At 41.4% G+C, this 21,074-nt stretch overlaps 1 protein-coding gene across 15 annotated transcripts in view; it reads right to left on the bottom strand.

Moving 5' to 3' along the window:
- The window catches only part of LOC124139544 (disks large homolog 2-like), a 362,823-nt gene that overhangs the window by 155,177 nt on the left and 186,572 nt on the right, over positions 1-21,074 (bottom strand). For all 15 annotated transcript variants that reach the window (XM_048391384.1, XM_048391386.1, XM_048391379.1 and 12 more), the window contains 2 exons: positions 19,331-19,363; positions 8,678-8,725 (listed from right to left, as the gene is read on the bottom strand). In XM_048391384.1, coding sequence (XP_048247341.1) covers positions 8,678-8,725; positions 19,331-19,363 — 81 coding nt within the window. The remainder of the gene's footprint in view (positions 1-8,677; positions 8,726-19,330; positions 19,364-21,074) is intronic.

The raw sequence follows: 21,074 nt of genomic DNA, 5'->3' as shown, positions 1-21,074 counted from the left end.
GAATATGATCTTGCTCTCAGAAATCACGTTCTTGATCCTCCACTGCAAAATTAGATTTAAGATTTCATCCCCCATTAAGTTGACAGATATGAGATATGATATGAGACTGCGTGCAGGGATCTGTCGGTCCGAGCTGCCGTCAGTGGGTGAGGAATCCGTTGCTGTGTAAACCAAGACTCGAGCTTGTATCAGGGATGTGTGTAAAATGTCACGCGCTCATGTGTTCCTTCTGTTTTTGTAATTACCAAGAATGAAACATCGGAACAGGATAACTCACTCATCTATTCTGTCGTCTTTGATTAAGAATTTTCGTGATTTCGTTTGGAATTGGAGTTGTATTTTGACAACCATTTTGTGTAGAATGCATGCACAATTGGGAAATATGGTAAATGCTTTTTTAAATCTAATTTTGATTTTTATACAAAACAACAAAATGATTGGAAAGATGTGCGGTGAAATTGGGTTTCATGTTGCGTCCCAGTTACTGCACTTACTTATCGACATGTGCGTGCGTGTGTGGGTGCGTGTGTGGGTGCGTGTGTGGGTGCGTGCGTGAACTTGTCTGGATTGATGCCAATTTCTTGTGCTATTGACTAAGCTCACTGAGATACCAGGCCGCAGTTTAACATGAATACCCCACTCAGACACAGTATACTGACTCCGAGCCGACCAGTCCTTGTTTTCGCCCCTTAATGCCAAGTGCCAGATAAGAACTAGAGACGGCCAGGGATCGAACCCCGGACCTTCCTCTTTCCAGGCGGATGCTCTTCCACTAAACCACGGAGGCAGTCTGATTGGAGTGAGTGAGTGAGTGAGTGAGTGAGTGAGTGAGTGAGTGAGTGAGTGAGTGTTTAAGGTCGCTTGGAACAGCATTTCAGTTATCGGGCGCTCAGAAAATTGCCCATGGGGATGGGTCTTAAAATAGTACACAATAAACTAAGAAAACAAAATAAGGTAGATGAAACCAATTCTTTTGCAATAACAGGCCCCTTAATTAGGTGACTGAGAAGATTTTTCAGACGATTACCTGGATATAGCAATCACATTGTTTTCCCATTGCTGTGCTCTGCATCTACTCATATCAATCGTCCATGTAATTTGAAATACTATCTCCTTCACAACTAACAATACATTTTATGTAAATATGACTGACAGATTTGCAGAAATATCAGTAAATGCTAACAATTTACATCTCAGAACGAAGGCCTTTCCCTGACAACTAATGACATATATTTTTCTGCTGCAAATAGTTTTGTAGCTCATTTTCTTGACATATTGTTTTTCGCTAGACAACTATCTTCAGACATGTCTTATTAGGAAGGGGCCATGAGTGATGTTTGCGGAATGCAAGACAGGTATAAACTCAATAATCATGTTCATGTGATATCACCTGACAGGCCAACGGCGCCATCGTTGTCATTGGTTAAATTCATAAGGAATATAATTGAATCTTGGTATCATCTAAATTCATGAAATTCTAAAACCTTTCCCAAGTTCACCATTTATTTCACCTTTACTTGATGCGTTAACATTCAATGAAGAAAACTAAAACTTCCATATGTGGATATTTGTTACGAATTAAATTTTGAAAGGATGAGAAATTATTTTTTTCAAAACTGCAATAATTGGTAAAAATGATTTTTAGGTAGAAGCTGCATTGCAATTGTAAAAATATTCAAACACAAACAAGTTTCATTTAAAAAAACAACACTTAAATTAACAACTTTATTCTGGCATGACTTCATGTTTTAATTTGCCATCAGATTAACATTTACTGTACCAAGTGTCAATGCAGCAGTCAGTACATCAAAATGAGTCACTTAACATGGAGAAAGCACGACCTTCTTTCCACATAGTTTACACATAGAAGAACTTCAGCATGGGTTGCTGAAGACCTATTCCACCCCGGACCTTCACGGCTCGACATAGTACTGCAATAGATTGTACATGTAGATTGTAGAAGTATGTGTATTGCCAACTACGTAGATGTCCTCGCATTACACAGCATGATGACAAAGCAACCAGTGTCAATGTATGGGAGTCCTGGTGACCTCAGCTGCAGCTCCAACAGGACTGGAATCGAGAAACCCCCGAATCTCCAACTGTTTCCATCAGGGCAACCAGGACCCATGGACGGGCCTCAAAGTTTCAGTTTTTACCAGGTAGCCATATGGCTACAAGCATTATTTTTTGCAGGTAGCCAGTGGTAAAATCAAGCCAATATTGGAGGTAGCCAAAAGCATTTGAAATTATCTTTTATCATAATTATGTACACGTTATAGCACCAGTATTGGAATTGTATATTAGTGAAAACTGTACTTGATTTTCATTACTTGTGACTGGAACAATGATACAATTTATGTTTCTAGATTACATAGGTATATCCTTGCTTATCCAATGAGCATTGTCAACTAGAATATGTACTATTTACATTAATAATTATGTATTTCAGTTCATTGTCGACTTTAGGAGGAATTACTTGCGAGTACAATTCTTAGCAGACATGTTTTTCAAGATCAGCTGTTATTTATTTTTGTGTCTACAGATGTGTAGCAACAGAACTTGGTCGCCACAAGATATTTTTCAAGGTAGTCCTTTGGCTACCTCTGAATTTTAGACTGTAGACAAATTGAAATTTAGGTCGCATTGGCGGACGTTTTAGTTGCAACTTAGAGGCCTGATGGACATACAGGCTTCATGTCCATCACTGTTTACACCTCACCAAGTTCAGAAGACGCAGTGATAGAAATTAACAGTCTTAGTCCACTAGTCCTTATAATGATGATATACAGTAAAGTTCTTGAAATGTGACAATTGCTGCTAGTCCTTATGATACCTTAACTATTGGGCAGTTTGGTAAGGACAACAGGACTAGTGCCAGTTTCTAACGGTGAGGTGAGGTGAAATGGGGTTTAACGTCGCGTCCAAGATTATTGCACTTATATAGCGACGTGCATGTACGTGTGTGTGTTTGTGTGGCTGCTTGTACTAGTCCGGACTGATGCTGATTTATAGTGCTAGCCCACGGAGATACCATGCTGCAGTTTAACATGAATACCCCACTCAGACACAGTATACTGACTCCGAGCTGACCAGTCCTTGTTTTTAGCCCCTTAATGCCGAGCGCCAGACAGGGTACAGTTTCTAATGCTGAGATGCAGGGGAAGATGAATGGGAAGTTCATAAGAAACCAGAGGTATCTCTGATGATTGTCTCCTGCCCCTTTTTCAACAAAAACACTAAAAAAACAATCAAGTGTTAGGGGTTGGTAGTTGGTTTTTGCATCTGACATGTAACTTTTGAAGTGCTCCCTTACATCTGTTGGCTTTGGAGAAGATTATTCACATCACTTACATGAAAATGGTTGAAATGTTTTTATTTATAAAATAAAAAATTGTTTCTCCCATTAAAAAATATTCCTTCCTAACCTTTTTGAAAAAGAAAAACATTATAAAGCTATATCAAAATTAATCATCTATGTCATTCAGCAATTCAGTCTAAAATAACATCTATTGCTTAATAATCACTTATCAAAATTACAAAATCTTGATTCAGAACGTTCTATCAATTAATCTTTATTTTCACTTTGAAATATAATTCACACATAAAAAGTCCATTTCCATCAATACCCACTTACGAGCAGGATAGAACATGAAAAAAATGTTGACACAATGGAAATATAAACGTGCAATAATCAATACAAACAGTTTGTACGAATCTTAAAATCTTCAGAATTCTATTAAGGCTTTTTTGCTGCAGGAAACGCACAGAAGAAAGCAAGTTTAATCCATTTGGAACTAACCTTTAACTAATGCTTCTAACAGTTAATCAATCACACAGAAATGTTTACTGCCACCTAGTAATTAAACGGTACCCCAGGAAGGGCCGCCACATCACCGTTTTATGTCGACTAAGCATAAACGTATCAACATTGACATGCACACTCTCAACAAGGAACCAAGTAGAGAACGACATCCCCATTACAAACAGACCAGTTAGTGCAGCAGTATGCTGGTGTTATTTAATGCAAAACAAAATAATAGTCTTGTCCATTTATAACATGCACTGCAGCATTTTGATGTTATTTAATGCTAAACAAAATAATAGTCCTGTCCATTTATAACATGCACTGCAGCATTTTGATGTTATTTAATGCTAAACAAAATAATAGTCCATTTATAACATGCGCAAGCATTTTGATGTTATTTAATGCTTAACAATATAATAGTCCATTTATAACATGTGCAGCAGCATTTTGATGTTATTTAATGCTAAACAATATAATAGTCCATTTATAACATGCGCAAGCATTTTGATGTTATTTAATGCTTAACAATATAATAGTCCATTTATAACATGTGCAGCAGCATTTTGATGTTATTTAATGCTAAACAATATAATAGTCCATTTATAACATGTTTATCTCGATGCAATATGACATGGTTGAAGCGCACATGGGAAGTTTATGGAGATAGGCTTGAAAAGTGCCTTGAACATAGAGGTGGAAAGGGGTTTAACATCCCGTCATATTGCACATATATAGCGACGTGCATGTACGTGTTTGTGTTTGTGTGGCTGCTTGTACTAGTCCAGACTGATGCTGATTAATAGTGTTAGCTCACTGAGATACCATGCAGTTTAACATAAATACCCCACTTAGACACAGTGTACTGACTCAGAGCCGAGCAGTCCTGCCGGACAGGGTAACAACAAGTCCCATCTTTTAACGTCTTTTGATATGATGTGGCCGGGCATCGAACCCCGGACCTTCCGTTCTCCGGACGGGCACTCTACCACTAGACCATGGAGGCGGTCCCTTGAACATAGAGTAGACAGGACAGGTTCAAGTTCAAAGGGGAGCTGGTTCCATGCTACTGTTGCTGCACAAGAGATGGACTTTCCTCCATAGCATCTGGACCTCACAACACAGGTAATCTGGGCACTACTGAGATACACTGCTGGTTGATGCACAGTGTCTTGTATGTGATCCAGGAGCCCCAGGCATGGAGAGGTTTTATGTGTCTCGTTGAATGAACAGTCCACAGTCACCACTCTGGGCTATGTGACATCAGGAGCCCCAGGCATTGAGAGGTTTTATGTGTCTCGTTGAATCCACAGTCCACAGTCACCACTCTGGGCTATCTGACATCAGGAGCCCAAGGCATGGTCAGGTTTTAGGTGTCTAGCTGTTGAATCCACAGTCCACAGTCACCACTCTGGGATATCTGACATCAGGAGTCCCAGGCATGGTCAGGTTTTATGTGTCTAGCTGTTGAATCCACAGTCCACAGTCACCACTCTTGGCTATGTGACATCAGGAGTTCTAGGCATGGTCAGGTTTTATGTGTCTAGCTGTTGAATCCACAGTCCACAGTCACCACTCTGGGCTATGTGACATCAGGAGCCCCAGGCATGGTCAGGTTTTATGATTCTAGCTGTTGAAACACCACAGTCTACAGTCACCACTCTTGGCTATCTGACATCAGGAGTTCTAGGCATGGTCAGGTTTTATGATTCTAGCTGTTGAAACACCACAGTCCAGAGCTCCAGATAAGCTTTTGGTGTTGTGGGTATTTTACCCATGCATTTTAAAATCATTGGGTATCAGTAATTCTATCTGCATATTCAAATTTCTGTTACCCACTAGTTTTTACACATGTGGGTATTTAAGTTAAATATTTAAAAACACTATTCATCTAGTCCCTGCAAACTGGTGTCGTGTGGGTTTGAGAGCTTTATAGGACTCAAAAATACCACGATACTTCCACACGAAAGTGTGATGGCAAATGAGCATGATGTGACTGTCATCGTGGAGTTTGGCAAGGTTGACGGAATGCCCGTTTATAATTTCAAAATAAGTTGCTGATTTGCTAATCGAATACGCAGGGTTACTTCACAATATTTTGATGATACGCACACATTTTATTTTTGTAGCGTATCTGTAATGTTCGTTGCGTATTTGATACGCTTGGATTATATTTTACTGCGTATTTCTGCATTTCTGAAGCGTATTTCACGCAGATATGCAGCTAATCTGGAGCTCTGACAGTCTACAGTCACCACTCTGGGCTATCTGACATCAGGAGTCCCAGGCATGGTCAGTTTTATGTGTCTCGTTGAATCCACAGTCCACAGTCACCACTCTGGGATATCTGACATCAGGATCCCCAGGCATGGTCAGTTTTATGTGTCTCGTTGAATCCACAGTCCACAGTCACCACTCCGGGCTATCTGACATCAGGAGTCCCAGGCATGGTCAGGTTTTAGGTGTCTAGCTGTTGAAAAACCACAGTCTACAGTCACCACTCTTGGCTATGTGACATCAGGAGTTCTAGGCATTGTCAGGTTTTATGTGTCTAGCTGTTGAATCCACAGTCCACAGTCACCACTCTGGGCTATGTGACATCAGGAGTTCTAGGCATGGTCAGGTTTTAGGTGTCTAGCTGTTGAATCCACAGTCCACAGTCACCACTCTGGGCTATGTGACATCAGGAGCCCCAGGCATGGTCAGGTTTTATGTGTCTAGCTGTTGAAACACCACAGTCCACAGTCACCACTCTGGGCTATCTGACATCAGGAGCCCCAGGCATGGTCAGGTTTTATGTGTCTAGCTGTTGAAACACCACAGTCTACAGTCACCACTCTTGGCTATCTGACATCAGGAGCCCCAGGCATGGTCAGGTTTTATGTGTCTAGCTGTTGAAACACCACAGTCTACAGTCACCACTCTTGGCTATCTGACATCAGGAGCCCCAGGCATGGTCAGGTTTTATGTGTCTAGCTGTTGAAACACCACAGTCCACAGTCACCACTCTGGGCTATCTGACATCAGGAGCCCCAGGCATGGTCAGGTTTTATGTGTCTAGCTGTTGAAACACCACAGTCCACAGTCACCACTCTGGGCTATCTGACATCAGGAGTTCAAGGCATGGTCAGGTTTTAAAGTATTGACTTGCAGACTAATAGATTGCAACTCACTTTAAATGTCTAGAGGGCAAAAATTACCTCTTTACAAACTTGTGTCTGGAACGTGGATGTCACCAATGATGTAATCAACCTCTGAGCTCTCACAAATTCCAAACGATTCCTCCCCATGCATAAAAAAATCACTCCTAAACCATTTACAGATTCTTCAAATCCACCATTCCAAGATTAATCTGAGATTAATTTTTCCCCATTTCCTAGTTCCTGCTCAACCTCCACCAGCTTCAGCTCCATTCTTCCCCTCCAAATCCCATAAATATCAATATTTTCATCAACAAGCGACAAATGTGAGATTCATTCAAAAGCAATGTCCCACTAACCCAGCTCGACTAAACCAATCTTGTCTAGTCTGACCTCCTCTATACAATTATTGGCTGTGTGACAGATCCCTTGCTATGATGGAACCCTACTTGTAGTGGCATCACTTGTACTTATGCTCTGCTGGTTAAGTGGCAAGCTGAAGAGTCTGTCATGTTGGAGGGGTGAGTGAGTGAATATGGTTTTACGCCGCTTTTAGCAATATTCCAGCAATATCACGGCGGGGGACACCAAAAATGGGTTTCGCACATTGTACCCATGTCGGGAATCGAACCCGGGGCCGGACGAGTGAACGCTTTAACCACTAGGCTACCCGACCGCCCCTCATATTGGAGAATGACCTCGAGGATGACCTGGTGGATGACCTGGTTGATGGCCTGAGTGAGTGAGTGAGTGAGTATGGTTTAATGCCGCTTTTAGCAATATTCCAGCAATATCACGGCGGGTGACACCAGAAATGGGCTTCACACATTGTACCCATGTCGGGAATCGAACCCGGGTCTTCGGCGTGACAAGCGAATGCTTTAACCACAAGGCTATCCGACCGCCCCGGTGGATGACCTGAAGTGACTCACGTCACAGGCATTTACCATCTTGGTCCCCAGTGTTTTTCTAGTGGCAGAAAATGTCAGGCCAATAAAAAATGGAGCTGGTAATTTTTTACAAAAAAAAAAAATCAAGCAAGAAAAGTGTCAGTCCTATTACTGAGCCAGTGTCTTAAAATGATAAGCCAGGCGGACCAATCTTAGTTGTTGAAAAAATCTGGTGAAAATAAAAAATTGCTATATGGCAGCAGTCCGTAAATAATCAAGTCCCGACCAGACAATCCAGTGATTGACATCATGAGCATCGATCTATGCAATTGGGATATGATGACACATCAACCAAGTCAGCAGGCCTGATCACCTGATCCCATTAGTCGTTTCTTAACAACAAACATAGTTGCCTTTTACTATGAGCATTAGTTGCTGAAGACTAATTCTAACCCGGAATCTTCAAAGAATGAACTGTCAGTCAAGGATGATTCTATGCACACAGATGCTGTGTTCATTCTAGTTTCAGAATAAGTTTGGCCCTTGACAACATTAAAAACAAAGTATTAGTCCGTCTTCAACAAGTTTCAGGTCAGAGACATAACTACTCCTGTAAAACCCAGGAGCAGGGAATTGAGCCAGGTTGACTCTGGGATTTGAACCCACATCCTGCAGATGCTGGCACAACAAAGGGACACAACTCTGCACAGTGAGCCCTAAAACACTGGGTAGGAATGAAGACATCGTAATGTACAAAATGTCAATGTGTGGACTTATGTGAAGGTGTTGTATCATGTGTGCATGGGTATCTAGATCTGTTTACAACAAAAGCTGCCACTTACCCTCTCCAGTGCAATTTCCTCTGCCTCCCAGTCACCTTCGCCATTGGTCTGAAACATCAAGATGAAATAAATAATCCAAATGTCATCACATGTGAGAGTGAGTGAGTGAGTGAGTGAGTGAGTGAGTGAGTGAGTGAGTGAGTGAGTGAGTGAGTGAGTGAGTGAGTGAGTGAGTGAGTGAGTGAGTGAGTGGGGTTTTAGTGCTGCCTTAAACAGCTTTTCAGTGTCAGCTTAAGTAGGATGAAACCTGAATATATAACATCAATGACAGAGAATAACAAGTCTTAGTTGTCTTCTTAAACAGATTCCATTCAACGTAAAAGTCAAAACAGAGGTGAAAATTATATGAATGGATCACTGAAAATCAGTGACGGCACCAGGTGTTTGGGAAAACGGTCATACCTCAGGCAACTGTACATAATGTATGGCTGTGACTAAGTTCTAATTTACCGAGTGAGTGAGTTGAGCTCTATGCCTTTTTTTCAGGAATTGACACTTGTAACGAGTCCAAAACTGGTTAACCATACAGATGCCATCATCTCCACCCTTGGGTTGGACAGAAAGTACAAAGAATTGTGGATTATCTCCCCTGATCCAATGACAGCCAATCAAATGCCACTTAGCAGTTTGGTTGTTTGTTGTTAAACACAGCTCGGCAATATTCCAGCTGTATGACAATGGTCTGTAAATAATCGAGTATGGACCATACAAAACAGTGATTCATCTTGTGAACAACGACCAGGGTATGATGCTTGACTGATAACCAAGTTATCAAGCCTGACCCTCCGATCTATTTGGTTGCCTCTTACAACCAGCACAGGTTGCTGGGTTGGTTGGTTGGTTGTTTAACGCCGCACTCAGCAATATTCCAGCTACATGACAGGGGTCTGTAAATTATCAAGTCAGGACCAGACAAACCAGTGATTAATATCATGAGCATCGATCCATGCAATTGGGATCGATGACATGCATCAACAAAGTCAGGGAGCCTGACCACCCGATCCCGTTAGTCGCCTTTTACAACAAGAATAGTCGCCTTTTACGGCAAGCATGGGCACCTATTCTATCCCTGAATCCCCACGGGGTGCAACTTTGTGGCATCCACAGAGTATTGATACCATCTCCTACTGACACACCAAGGCACATAATGGGAACCCCAGAAATCATTGCATTAAGGGGACACAACTCTGCACAGGAAGTATAGCATACAGATTACACATGGAAATAGTGATTATTCTTGGTTGTATAAATTTGTGTTAAATATCCTGGAATTTGAGGTCCAAGTTGGTTGATTTAATCCTATGGTTGTTGTTGTACCAGAATATGCTGGCCATCCAACATACATGTGAAACTATGTGTTTGTTTGTTGTTTAATGCCGCAATCAGCAATATTCCAGCTATATGATGGCAGTTTGTAAACAAATATGTGAATCACAAGATCCCCATTGTTAAACAAACATGCGAATCACAAGAGACCCATTGTTAAACAAACATGTGAATCACAAGAGACCAATATTGAACAAACATGTGAATCACAAGAGACCAATATTGAACAAACATGTGAATCACAAGAGTCCCATTGTTAAACAAACATGTGAATCACAAGAGACCCATTGTTAAACAACCATGTGAATCACAAGAGCCCCATTATTAAACAACCATGTGAATCACAAGAGCCCCATTGTTAAACAACCATGTGAATCACAAGAGCCCCATTGTTAAACAAAAAAGTGAATCACAACAAACATGTGAATCACAAGAGCCCCATCGTTGAACAAACATGTGAATCACAAGAGCCCCATTGTTGAACAAACATGTGAATCACAAGAGCCCCATTGTTTAACAACCATGTGAATCACAAGAGCCCCATCATTGAACAAAAATGTGAATCACAACAAACATGTGAATCACAAGAGACCCATTGTTGAACAAACATGTGAATCACAAGAGCCCCATTGTTGAACAAACATGTGAATCACAAGAGCCCCATTGTTTAACAACCATGTGAATCACAAGAGCCCCATTGTTAAACAAAAATGTGAATCACAACAAACATGTGAATCACAAGAGCCCCATTGTTGAACAAACATGTGAATCACAAGAGCCCCATTGTTGAACAAACATGTGAATCACAAGAGCCCCTTTGTTAAACAACCATGTGAATCACAAGGGACCAATGTTTAACAAACATGTGTCACAAGAGACCCATTGTTTAACAACCATGTGAATCACAAGAGCCCCATTGTTTAACAACCATGTAAATCACAAGAGCCCCATCATTGAACAACCATGTTAATCACAAGAGCTCCATTGTTAAACAAAAATGTGAATCACAACAAACATGTGAATCACAAGAGACCCATTGTTAAACAAACATGCGAAACCACAAGAGACCAATGTTGAACAAACATGTGAATCACAAGAGATCCATTATTAAACAACCATGTGAATCACAACAAACATGTGAATCACAAGAGACCAATGTTGAACAAACATGTGAATCACAAGAGCCCCATTGTTAAACAACCATGTGAATCACAAGAGCCCCATTGTTAAACAACCATGTGAATCACAACAAACATGTGAATCACAAGAGACTAATGTTGAACAAACATGTGAATCACAAAAGCCCAATTGTTTAACAAACATGAGAATCACAAGAGACCAATGTTGAACAAACATGTGAATCACAAGAGCCCCATTGTTGAACAAACATGTGAATCACAAGAGCCCCATCGTTGAACAAACATGTGAATCACAAGAGCCCAATTAACAAACATGTGAATCACAGGAGCCCCATTGTTAAACAAACATGTTAATCACAAGAGACCATTACTAAACAAACGTAAATCACGAGACCCATTGTTAAACAACCATGTGAATCACAAGAGCCCCATTGTTAAACAACCATGTTAATCACAAGAGCCCCATTGTTAAACAAAAATGTGAATCACAACAAACATGTGAATCACAAGAGACCCATTGTTAAACAAACATGTGAATCACAAGAGCCCCATCATTGAACAAACATGTGAATCACAAGAGCCCCATTGTTGAACAAACGTGAATCACAAGAAACCCATTGTTAAACAACCATGTGAATCACAAGAGCCCCATCATTGAACAAACATGTGAATCACAAGAGCCCCATTGTTAAACAAACATGTGAATCACAAGAGCCCCATCATTGAACAAACATGTGAATCACAAGAGCCCTATTGTTGAACAAACATGTGAATCGCATGAGCCCCATTGTTAAACAAACATGTACATGTTAATCACAAGAGACCATTACTAAACAAACGTAAATCACAAGAGACCCATTGTTAAACAACCATGTGAATCACAAGAGCCCCTTTGTTAAACAAACATGTGAATCACAAGGGACCAATGTTTAACAAACATGTGTCACAAGAAACCCATTGTTAAACAAACATGTGAATCACAAGAGCCCCATTGTTGAACAAACATGTGAATCACAAGAGACCATTACTAAACAAACGTGAATCGCAAGAGACCCATTGTAAACAAACATGTGAATCACAAGAGACAATTACTAAACAAACGTGAATCACAAGAGACCCATTGTTGAACAAACATGTGAATCACAAGGGACCAATGTTTAACAAACATGTGAGTCACAAGAGGCCCATTGTTGAACAAACATGTTTATCGCAAGAGCCCCAATCATAAGGGACTGGATGATCAACTCTGACCACTAGGTGCCTCCTAAGATCAACACAAAAGGAACAATACACTATCACCAACAATCTCCATCCTTGCTAACACAACAAACACGAAGAAGGCCATACAAAAACCACCTGAGACCTGAGGTCATTAATTTCCTACATATAAGACCACCTCTGTGGTACACTCATCTCCAGAGACACATTATCAGCAGCGAGGGAAATCACCCCTCCCTCCCTTCTTTCAGTCAAATGAGACTTCAGTAAATCTATTCATATCAAACATCAAGAATTGATGGCATGGCAAATTCATCACTGTTTAACATTCATGCAGAATTCTATGTGCCTTTGTAAGGGAATATTGCGTGGAAGGGCTTCATCAGTCACGGAGAATCCCGCCGTGCAGTCGTTGTGGAGATTGTGGCCATGCAGGGTCTGGTGTCTGACTGGTCATCTGCACCAACTGGGACCTGGAGAGGCGCGTTATGCAAGATGCATGGGTTTAGTGAGTGAGTGAGTGAGTGAGTGAGTGAGTATGGTTTTACGCCACTTTTAGCAATATTCCAGCAATATCACGGCGGGGGACCCATGGGTTTAGTGCTTGCAGGATACCTCACAGTAAGAACGCCAAACACAGGCTTGGTGTTGATTCGTGTGTGAGTGAGTGAGTGAGTGAGTGAGTGAGTGAGTGAGAGGGTGGTAGGTGTGTGAGTGAGTAGTGATTGAGTGAGTGAAAGGGTCGGAGGTGGGTCGCCTCAAATGGCTTTTTAGGAAAGCCGAAAGTGAGTGAGTGCTTGAGTGAGTGCTTGAGTGAGTGCTTGAGTGAGTGGGTGAGTGTCTTAAAGTCGCCTCAAACACCTTTTAAGGAAAGCATAAGAGTGATGCTGAGCCAAGACGTTTACCACTTTGGTGATCCCCTGATCAATTGTTTATCCAAATGGCTGTGACTTAAGTTCAAATTTATCCAGTGTGTGAGTTGGGTTTAAATGTAGTCTTGAACAGTATACAATTACATCTCAGCATGTCAGCTTAATGTGGGAGGAAAGCTCAATGTGATCCAGGTCTTCCATGTTTACCACTTGGGTGAAAACTACGAGCATGGGTATTACTCCAAGTACTAAAGGTGATGATGGCATGAGCAACAGCCAAGGCTGTCAACAGAGTGTGTGATTCAATCCCAGCCAGCCTTGCATGAGTTTGTTTGTTTGTTTAACGCTGCACTCAGCAATATCCCAGCTATATGACTGTGGTCTGTAACATATCGAGTCAGGACCAGACAATCCAGTGACTGATACCATGAGCATCAATACATGCAATTGGGTTGGTTGGTTGGTTGGTTTGTTGTTTAACTCTGCACTCAGCAATATCCCAGCTATATGACTATGGTCTGTAAATTATCGAGTCAGGACCAGACAATCCAGTGACTGATACCATGAGCATCGATACATGCAATTGGGATACAATAACATGCATCAACCAAGTCAGCGAGCCTGACCACCCATTCCAGTTAGTCACCTCTTACGACAAGCATAGTCACCTGTTAGTGTTACGACAAGCATGGGTTGCTGAAGACCTATTCTAACCCTGATCTTCACAGGTTAGTCAAGCATGGGTTGCTGAACACCTATTCTAACCCTGATTTCAGGTCCCTTGTATGAGACACAGGCTGTTGAAAGGAACTCAGTTGTCAATGGAATGTGGGATGCAATTCTACGTGGCATGGGAACAATGAGATACTACACCAGCCAGCCTTGCTCGAGACACCAGGAGGCCAGTGGGATTCAGTTGTCAAAGGAATGTGAGATGCAATTCTACGTGGCATGGGAACGATGAGATACTACACCAGCCAGCCTTGCTCGAGACACCAGGAGGCCAGTGGGATTCAGTTGTCAAAGGAATGTGAGATGCAATTCTACGTGGCATGGGAACAATGAGATACTACACCAGCCAGCCTTGCTCGAGACACCAGGAGGCCAGTGGGATTCAGTTGTCAAAGGAATGTGAGATGCAATTCTACGTGGCATGGGAACAATGAGATACTACACCAGCCAGCCTTGCTCGAGACACCAGGAGGCCAGTGGGATTCAGTTGTCAAAGGAATGTGAGATGCAATTCTACGTGGCATGGGAACAATGAGATACTACACCAGCCAGCCTTGCTCGAGACACCAGGAGGCCAGTGGGATTCAGTTGTCAAAGGAATGTGAGATGCAATTCTACGTGGCATGGGAACAATGAGATACTACACCAGCCAGCCTTGCTCGAGACACCAGGAGGCCAGTGGGATTCAGTTGTCAAAGGAATGTGAGATGCAATTCTACGTGGCATGGGAACAATGAGATACTACACCAGCCAGCCTTGCTCGAGACACCAGGAGGCCAGTGGGATTCAGTTGTCAAAGGAATGTGAGATGCAATTCTACGTGGCTTGGAACAATGAGATACTACACCAGCCAGCCTTGCTCGAGACACCAGGAGGCCAGTGGGATTCAGTTGTCAAAGGAATGTGAGATGCAATTCTACGTGGCATGGGAACAATGAGATACTACACCAGCCAGCCTTGCTCGAGACACCAGGAGGCCAGTGGGATTCAGTTGTCAAAGGAATGTGAGATGCAATTCTACGTGGCTTGGAACAATGAGATACTACACCAGCCAGCCTTGCTCGAGACACCAGGTGCTCAGTGGAACTCAGGCTCTGCTATTTGATATAAAATCGGAATACACAGAGATTTATTCCCTTTGACCTCACAAAACAAACAAGTGCATCTAGTGTGCATCAAATTGCCCGTATCTAATGCTTGGCCATCTAATTCCTGTATACTAACCTCAAACACAGGGCATTTCGGAACCATTCTGCCCTGCTAAATCACAGGGGAGTGCATTTGAGCAATTCCAATTTGGTAATAGCCAAGAAATGCAAATTCTGTGAAAAATTCAATATTTTGTGATTGCTGAAAATTCCATTTTTAGTTACTGCCAAGAATTCCAAATTTCATGAAAGCAAATGAAACCACATTAGTTGTTACCCAATAATTCCTTATTTGGAGAAATCCCAGAGTTCCTTATTTGGTGATACATAAGAATTCCTTATTTGGTGAAACCCCAAAATTTTATCTTATGATACCAAGAACACCATATTTGGCGGTGCCTAAGGATTCCAAATTTGGTGATACCCAAGAATTTCATATTTGGTGATAGACAAGCAATCCAAATCAAGAGATGGCCAAGGTACCAAAATCTGGTGAAATTAGCTAGGAAAATACAGTCAGCCAAATATACCCCAGTTTGTACAAACCAAGCGATCGCTATTTCAATTCTGTAAACTTGCACAAATCAACCAGTTCCGCAATTCAAACTTCTTTTTAACCAACTAATTCAAATTTTGTAGCCACCACAGAGAAGTCACATTTGGAGACAGTGGTAGATTCCAATCAGGTAAACAGGCGGCGCTCTAATTCCAGGAGAATGGCACTTCTGCCACTTACCGAATATAATTTGCGATATTTCCTCAGATTAATTCTTCGCCTATCATTGCATGTGTGTGAACACCAAGGTCTAATGGACAGACAGCTTTGGAGCAAACAGGCAGAAACGTGAGTCTATCGGCTCCATCAATCGGCCCTCAGTGTCAATATTTGCTTCTCTTCTGACGAACTGCGATAGCTGTTGAAAGTTTGGCAGGGATTTGATCTCGCAATTGTTTCCCTGCTAGACAAATTGTACGAGATGGAAAGAGTTTAGGTCCAGCATCAATATTGACACATTAACTGGATGCAAGTGATATTAAGGGAAGAGTTGGATGTTAAACCTTGTGAAATAGATAACTGTCACAATACAGAGATAGTTCCATTTTTAGTGATTTCTAATTCCATTCAAGAAGCTTACAAGAATTTATCAGGGCCTTAATGTCTCCAGTACGCTATCTGTGATTCAGGCCGGGATATTAGGTGTGTCGGACAATGGAGAAGTGCCATCTCATGACAAACTACCCACATAGAAAGCACATCAATGTTATTTGGATCGCAAGTACATCGTTGACTTCGTGAGTTTTATGCTGCTGAGCCAACATCAATTTTATAGATATTCAGATCAACCTGCCCTCTTAAACTTAACGGTTCAAACAAGAACGAAGCTCTCACTGTTCAATGAAAGCAATCTCCCCTAGAAATATTTGCAGTTGTGTTTTCTGTTTGATTTCGGAAGTCTTTTTGAAGGAAAATTAAACTAGAACTTTGATTATCAAAAAGCATTTTCTTCAGTGTCTACAATTCAAAGAAAATTAACTTCATGCTGATTTTTTGTTTCCTCCTGTCAATAAATTTCAACTTTTTTATAAATAAAATGTCATTTCGAGGGTTTCATGACTTGCCTACTGGCCGAGAAAATGTGCGAACTAAGAAACAAATTGAGAGTTACTGGAGAACAAGACCACAGACTGAATCCACCACTGGGCACATCCCCTACAAGGCCAACAAAGATGTGTTTGTTTGTTGCTTCATGTCACACCCTGCAATACTGGGTCAGACAATCCAGTGATTGACATCATGAGCATTGATCCACACAATTGGGATACAATGACATCGACCATGTCACCAAGTTGACAACCCTCTTATGGCAATCATAGGTTGCTTGAGACCATATTCTTACCCAGAATCCCAAATGGTACTAATACTCAGAAATTGACAGTTTGTCTTTAAAGCAGAAATCACTTTATTGCAAGAGGCACTTCAAACTAGGTTCCAACAAAACCATTGACGTGTAACTTAATAGGTCTTCAGCAACCCATGCTTGCTGTAAAAGGTGACTATGCTTGTCAAAAGAGGCGACTAACGGGATCGGGTGGTCAGGCCCGCTGACTTGGTTGATGCATGTCATGAAGTCCCAATTGCGTTGATCGATGTTCATGATGTCAATCACTGGATTGTCTGGTCCAGACTTGATTATTTATAGGCTGTTGTCATATAGCTGGAATAGTGCTGATTGTGGTGTTAAACAACAAAACAAACAAACAAATTTACCTTCTAATTCAACTGCCACTACAATCTTTCATAAAACATCCCAATGTTTCATGCTCTGTTACTTTTTGTTCCAGGCAATAAACACAACTAAAACGTCCCCCCACCTTTTGTGAGTTTCCAGCACAATTGGTAGCAAGGTCAAAGTAATGAACAAGGGCTGGAAATAGCCACCAACCAATACCTGCACAGCGCATCAAACTCTGGGATTCCGCTGAAAAAAATACTTCAACCTTACAGTTGATTGATCTTGTTTTGAAAGAACAAATTGGGCATATCGCTTTTTGTCATGTTTTTTCTTCTCTCAAACTGTGGTCATGTGTTTTTAGCAATTTTCTCCCAAAAGGGCAAGATGCTGGAGGTGCTATTCCCATAAAGAAACCAGTAGGAATTGATTGTTTTTTGTTGTCAGTGATGGTTTGGGCAATAGGGAGTCTTATTGATTGATGTCATAAGAACTGCCAAACAATTAATGTACTGTAAGGGTGGGAACTAAATTGTATCTTGAACACTTTCATTCCATAATTTGATCTGTGGTTAACTTGTGCTATGTGAGATAAACATATTCATGTTTTTCTAGAACCAGCACAAAAGTGATTCAAATATTCCTGAGGTGAAGAAGAGAGAAGAGTAATGGACAAAGGTCAGTTGAGTACTGCTGTACCCAGATCTGGTACAGTGCATGTCTTTGTGCATGAACAATGTGTTCGGGTGCTAGTGTTAGAGGGGCATAGACTTACTCTTGGTAAGTGTGAGTGTGAGGTTGAGTGAGTGTGAATAGCAGAGTGAGTGAGTGGGTGAGTGAGTGAGTGTGAATAGCAGAGTGAGTGAGTGAGTGGTTGAGTGAGTGAGTTGAGTGAGTGTGAATAGCAGAGTGAGTGAGTGGTTGAGTGAGTGAGTGAGTGAGTGAGTGTGAATAGCAGAGTGAGTGAGTGGTTGAGTGAGTGAGTTGAGTGAGTGTGAATAGCAGAGTGAGTGAGTGAGTGAGTGAGTGAGTGTGAATAGCAGAGTGAGTGAGTGGTTGAGTGAGTGAGTGTGAGGTTGAGTGTGAATAGCAAAGTGAGTGAGTGGGTGAGTGAGTGAGTGGGTGAGTGAGTGAGTGAGTTTGACTGGTAGAGTGAGTGGTTGAGTGAATGAGTGTGAGTATTAGAGTGAGTGAGTGAGTGAGTGGAGTGGTCAAGTGAGTGAATGAGTGGAGCGGTTGAGTGAATGAATGAGTGGAGTGGTCAAGTGAGTGAGTGAGTGAGTGAGTGAGTGGAGTCAGAGTGAGTGAATGAGTGGAGCGGTTGAGTGAATGAATGAGTGGAGTGGTCAAGTGAGTGAGTGAGTGAATGAGTGGAGCGGTTGAGTGAATGAATGAGTGGAGCGGTCGAGTGAGTGAGTGGTAGAGAGAATGAATGGTTGAGAGTGAATGAGTGGTAGAGTGAGTGAGTAGCTGTATCAGATGCGTCTGCAACTAGTAGAACCTATTCTAACCAAGGTCCTACCGGGCCTGTTGCCAGTATAATTTAGGAACATGAAAACCACTTCAATCTCCCAACTCATCCACATCTTCAAGTATTTCCTTGCGGTGACTTGAATCAAACACCCAACTTCAGGAGATTGTCAGTACAGACCCATTCACAATAACAGTACTGTGAGTGAGTGAGTGAGTGAGTGAGTGAGTGAGTGAGTGAGTTGTATTTAAGGTCGCTCTGAACAGTATTTCAGTTATATCACAGTGTGTCAGTTTAATGTGGGAGGAAACACTGAAGTGATGCATGAGCACGGGTATGGTTCCGACAAACCTTGAAACATATCGGGGCAAACCAGGATTCGAACCCACAATCTATGTTGTCTGGCATGGCCAAGGTACGTAACTTTGCACAGCAAAATGCAGCACCTTAGCATCTGGGCCACCTATGCCACCAGATTGGAAAGAAAAAATATATGAAAACAATATTTGTACTTACAAATTCAGAATCTGCTGCTTCTGATCCCTCTGGCTGGAAAAAATAAACAACCGACATAAAAAGATTGCAAACAATCATGGTGAACATACACATTTAAATCACAGAACACAAAAGAAGGCTGCATCTTCTAAACCAGTTCTTGTTACCTCACTGAAAGCATTCTGACCCAGAATGAGGTTCCATGGTCAGTTGTGGTCAACGGTAGTCAATTTAAGCAGTAAATTGTGTGTTTTTTGTGAGTGAATGTGAGTTGGGTGTTACTGCCGTTTTGAATAGTGTACTATTTAACTTTTGATAGGGATACTGTGAATGTCCAGGCAGCGACTTTGACTGATTACTGGGAGAAGTTGTTATACAAATAGCATTCCAACTTGGAACGGACTCAGTTTCACTATCATTACCAGAGATTACGACACCAAGTCTGTCAGATACCATTTATCATACAAGTCTATTTTAACATACACAGGCAGAAGGCAAGATACTATTACTTGCAAAACTAATTATGGATAGTTAACAATGAAGAGGACTTCTGTTGAAAATCTGATTTTGAAAAGATTTCTTTAATGTTATGACCGGGCAAATTACAGGATATGGCGTTGGTGTAATTGAGGTGGAGTATACGCAAGAATTATTATGCAATAGCTTTTAAGCAAGAAGGCATCACATCGATGTACAGAACATACTAAAAGTAGTTCCTGCTTGCATGGCTAGGTGATCTCATTTGCATATTTATCGAATCATGACATCAAGTTTATGGCATTAGTTTACAGCGTTGATAACACAATTATTACATGATAAACAAACTGATCCGGGGGGCATGGTTAACTTGGTGCACATTTCATACAACTATTTTAGTTGTCTTTCATCACAGCCTGTAAAATATTATCCAGGCCACCCAGTGGATGACAGCATGAGCAAAAACTCTTGCAACCCCCTGATGCTTGTTTCAGTCAGTTCTTGTGACAATCACTTCTTCCCCAAACTCATCACTCTCCACTTCTTAAAGTACCGATCAAGATGAGGTAACACAGATCAATGAATACACCTTCCTTGAAAAAACAGCGAGTGCGCGAGTAAGAATTAATGCTGCTTTGAACAGTACTCCAGTTATATCACAGTGTGTCAGCATAATATTAAAAGTAAAAGTCTCTAGGTTCAAATACCATTGTTGAAGACCTCAAAGACCCCCCCTTAATTTCAAACACTGCAAAATGATATTACTACCATATAGAGAATCTTACCTGAGTGTCTTTGGATATTATATATATCGATAATAGTTTAAAACTCCTAGACTTGCTGAGGAGTTTTAAACATTTATTGAGTTATGTCGATATCTTTGACATCAAAAGACACTCGGGTGAGATTGTATTTATCATTTAAAATCATTCTTCAAGCCTTTTCTGTTTGTAAACAGTAAAAAACAGTTTCTTGAGGGTAAATAAGTAAAGCTAACCAGCTTCAGTGGCAGAGAGATTAGTGATGTCATTTGATTGTGGTGTCATGGTAACCTTTCACTAACTTTCAGCCGCCTGAGGTCACTTCCTTCTCAAACCAAAATGGCGGCTGAGGAGAGCGGAACAAGAAATTCTTGACCCGATCAACTTGGAAATGAGCAAAGGCAGCTAACACCCCATCATCCTCAGTCTGCTCCACATCTTCAAAGTAGTCATGCATTTCATCAGTTCGTCATCGAGCCTCTTCTGTTACGTTCTTCATCAGGGCAAGGCAACCAAGCAGGAGTTGT

This window comes from Haliotis rufescens, unplaced genomic scaffold (genome assembly GCF_023055435.1).
Source record: "Haliotis rufescens isolate VD_foot unplaced genomic scaffold, xgHalRufe1.0.p SCAF_9, whole genome shotgun sequence".
In the NCBI taxonomy this organism is placed as follows: domain Eukaryota; kingdom Metazoa; phylum Mollusca; class Gastropoda; order Lepetellida; family Haliotidae; genus Haliotis; species Haliotis rufescens.
Note: the sequence above shows the minus strand (reverse complement) of the source record. Positions and strands in the feature narration are given on the sequence as shown.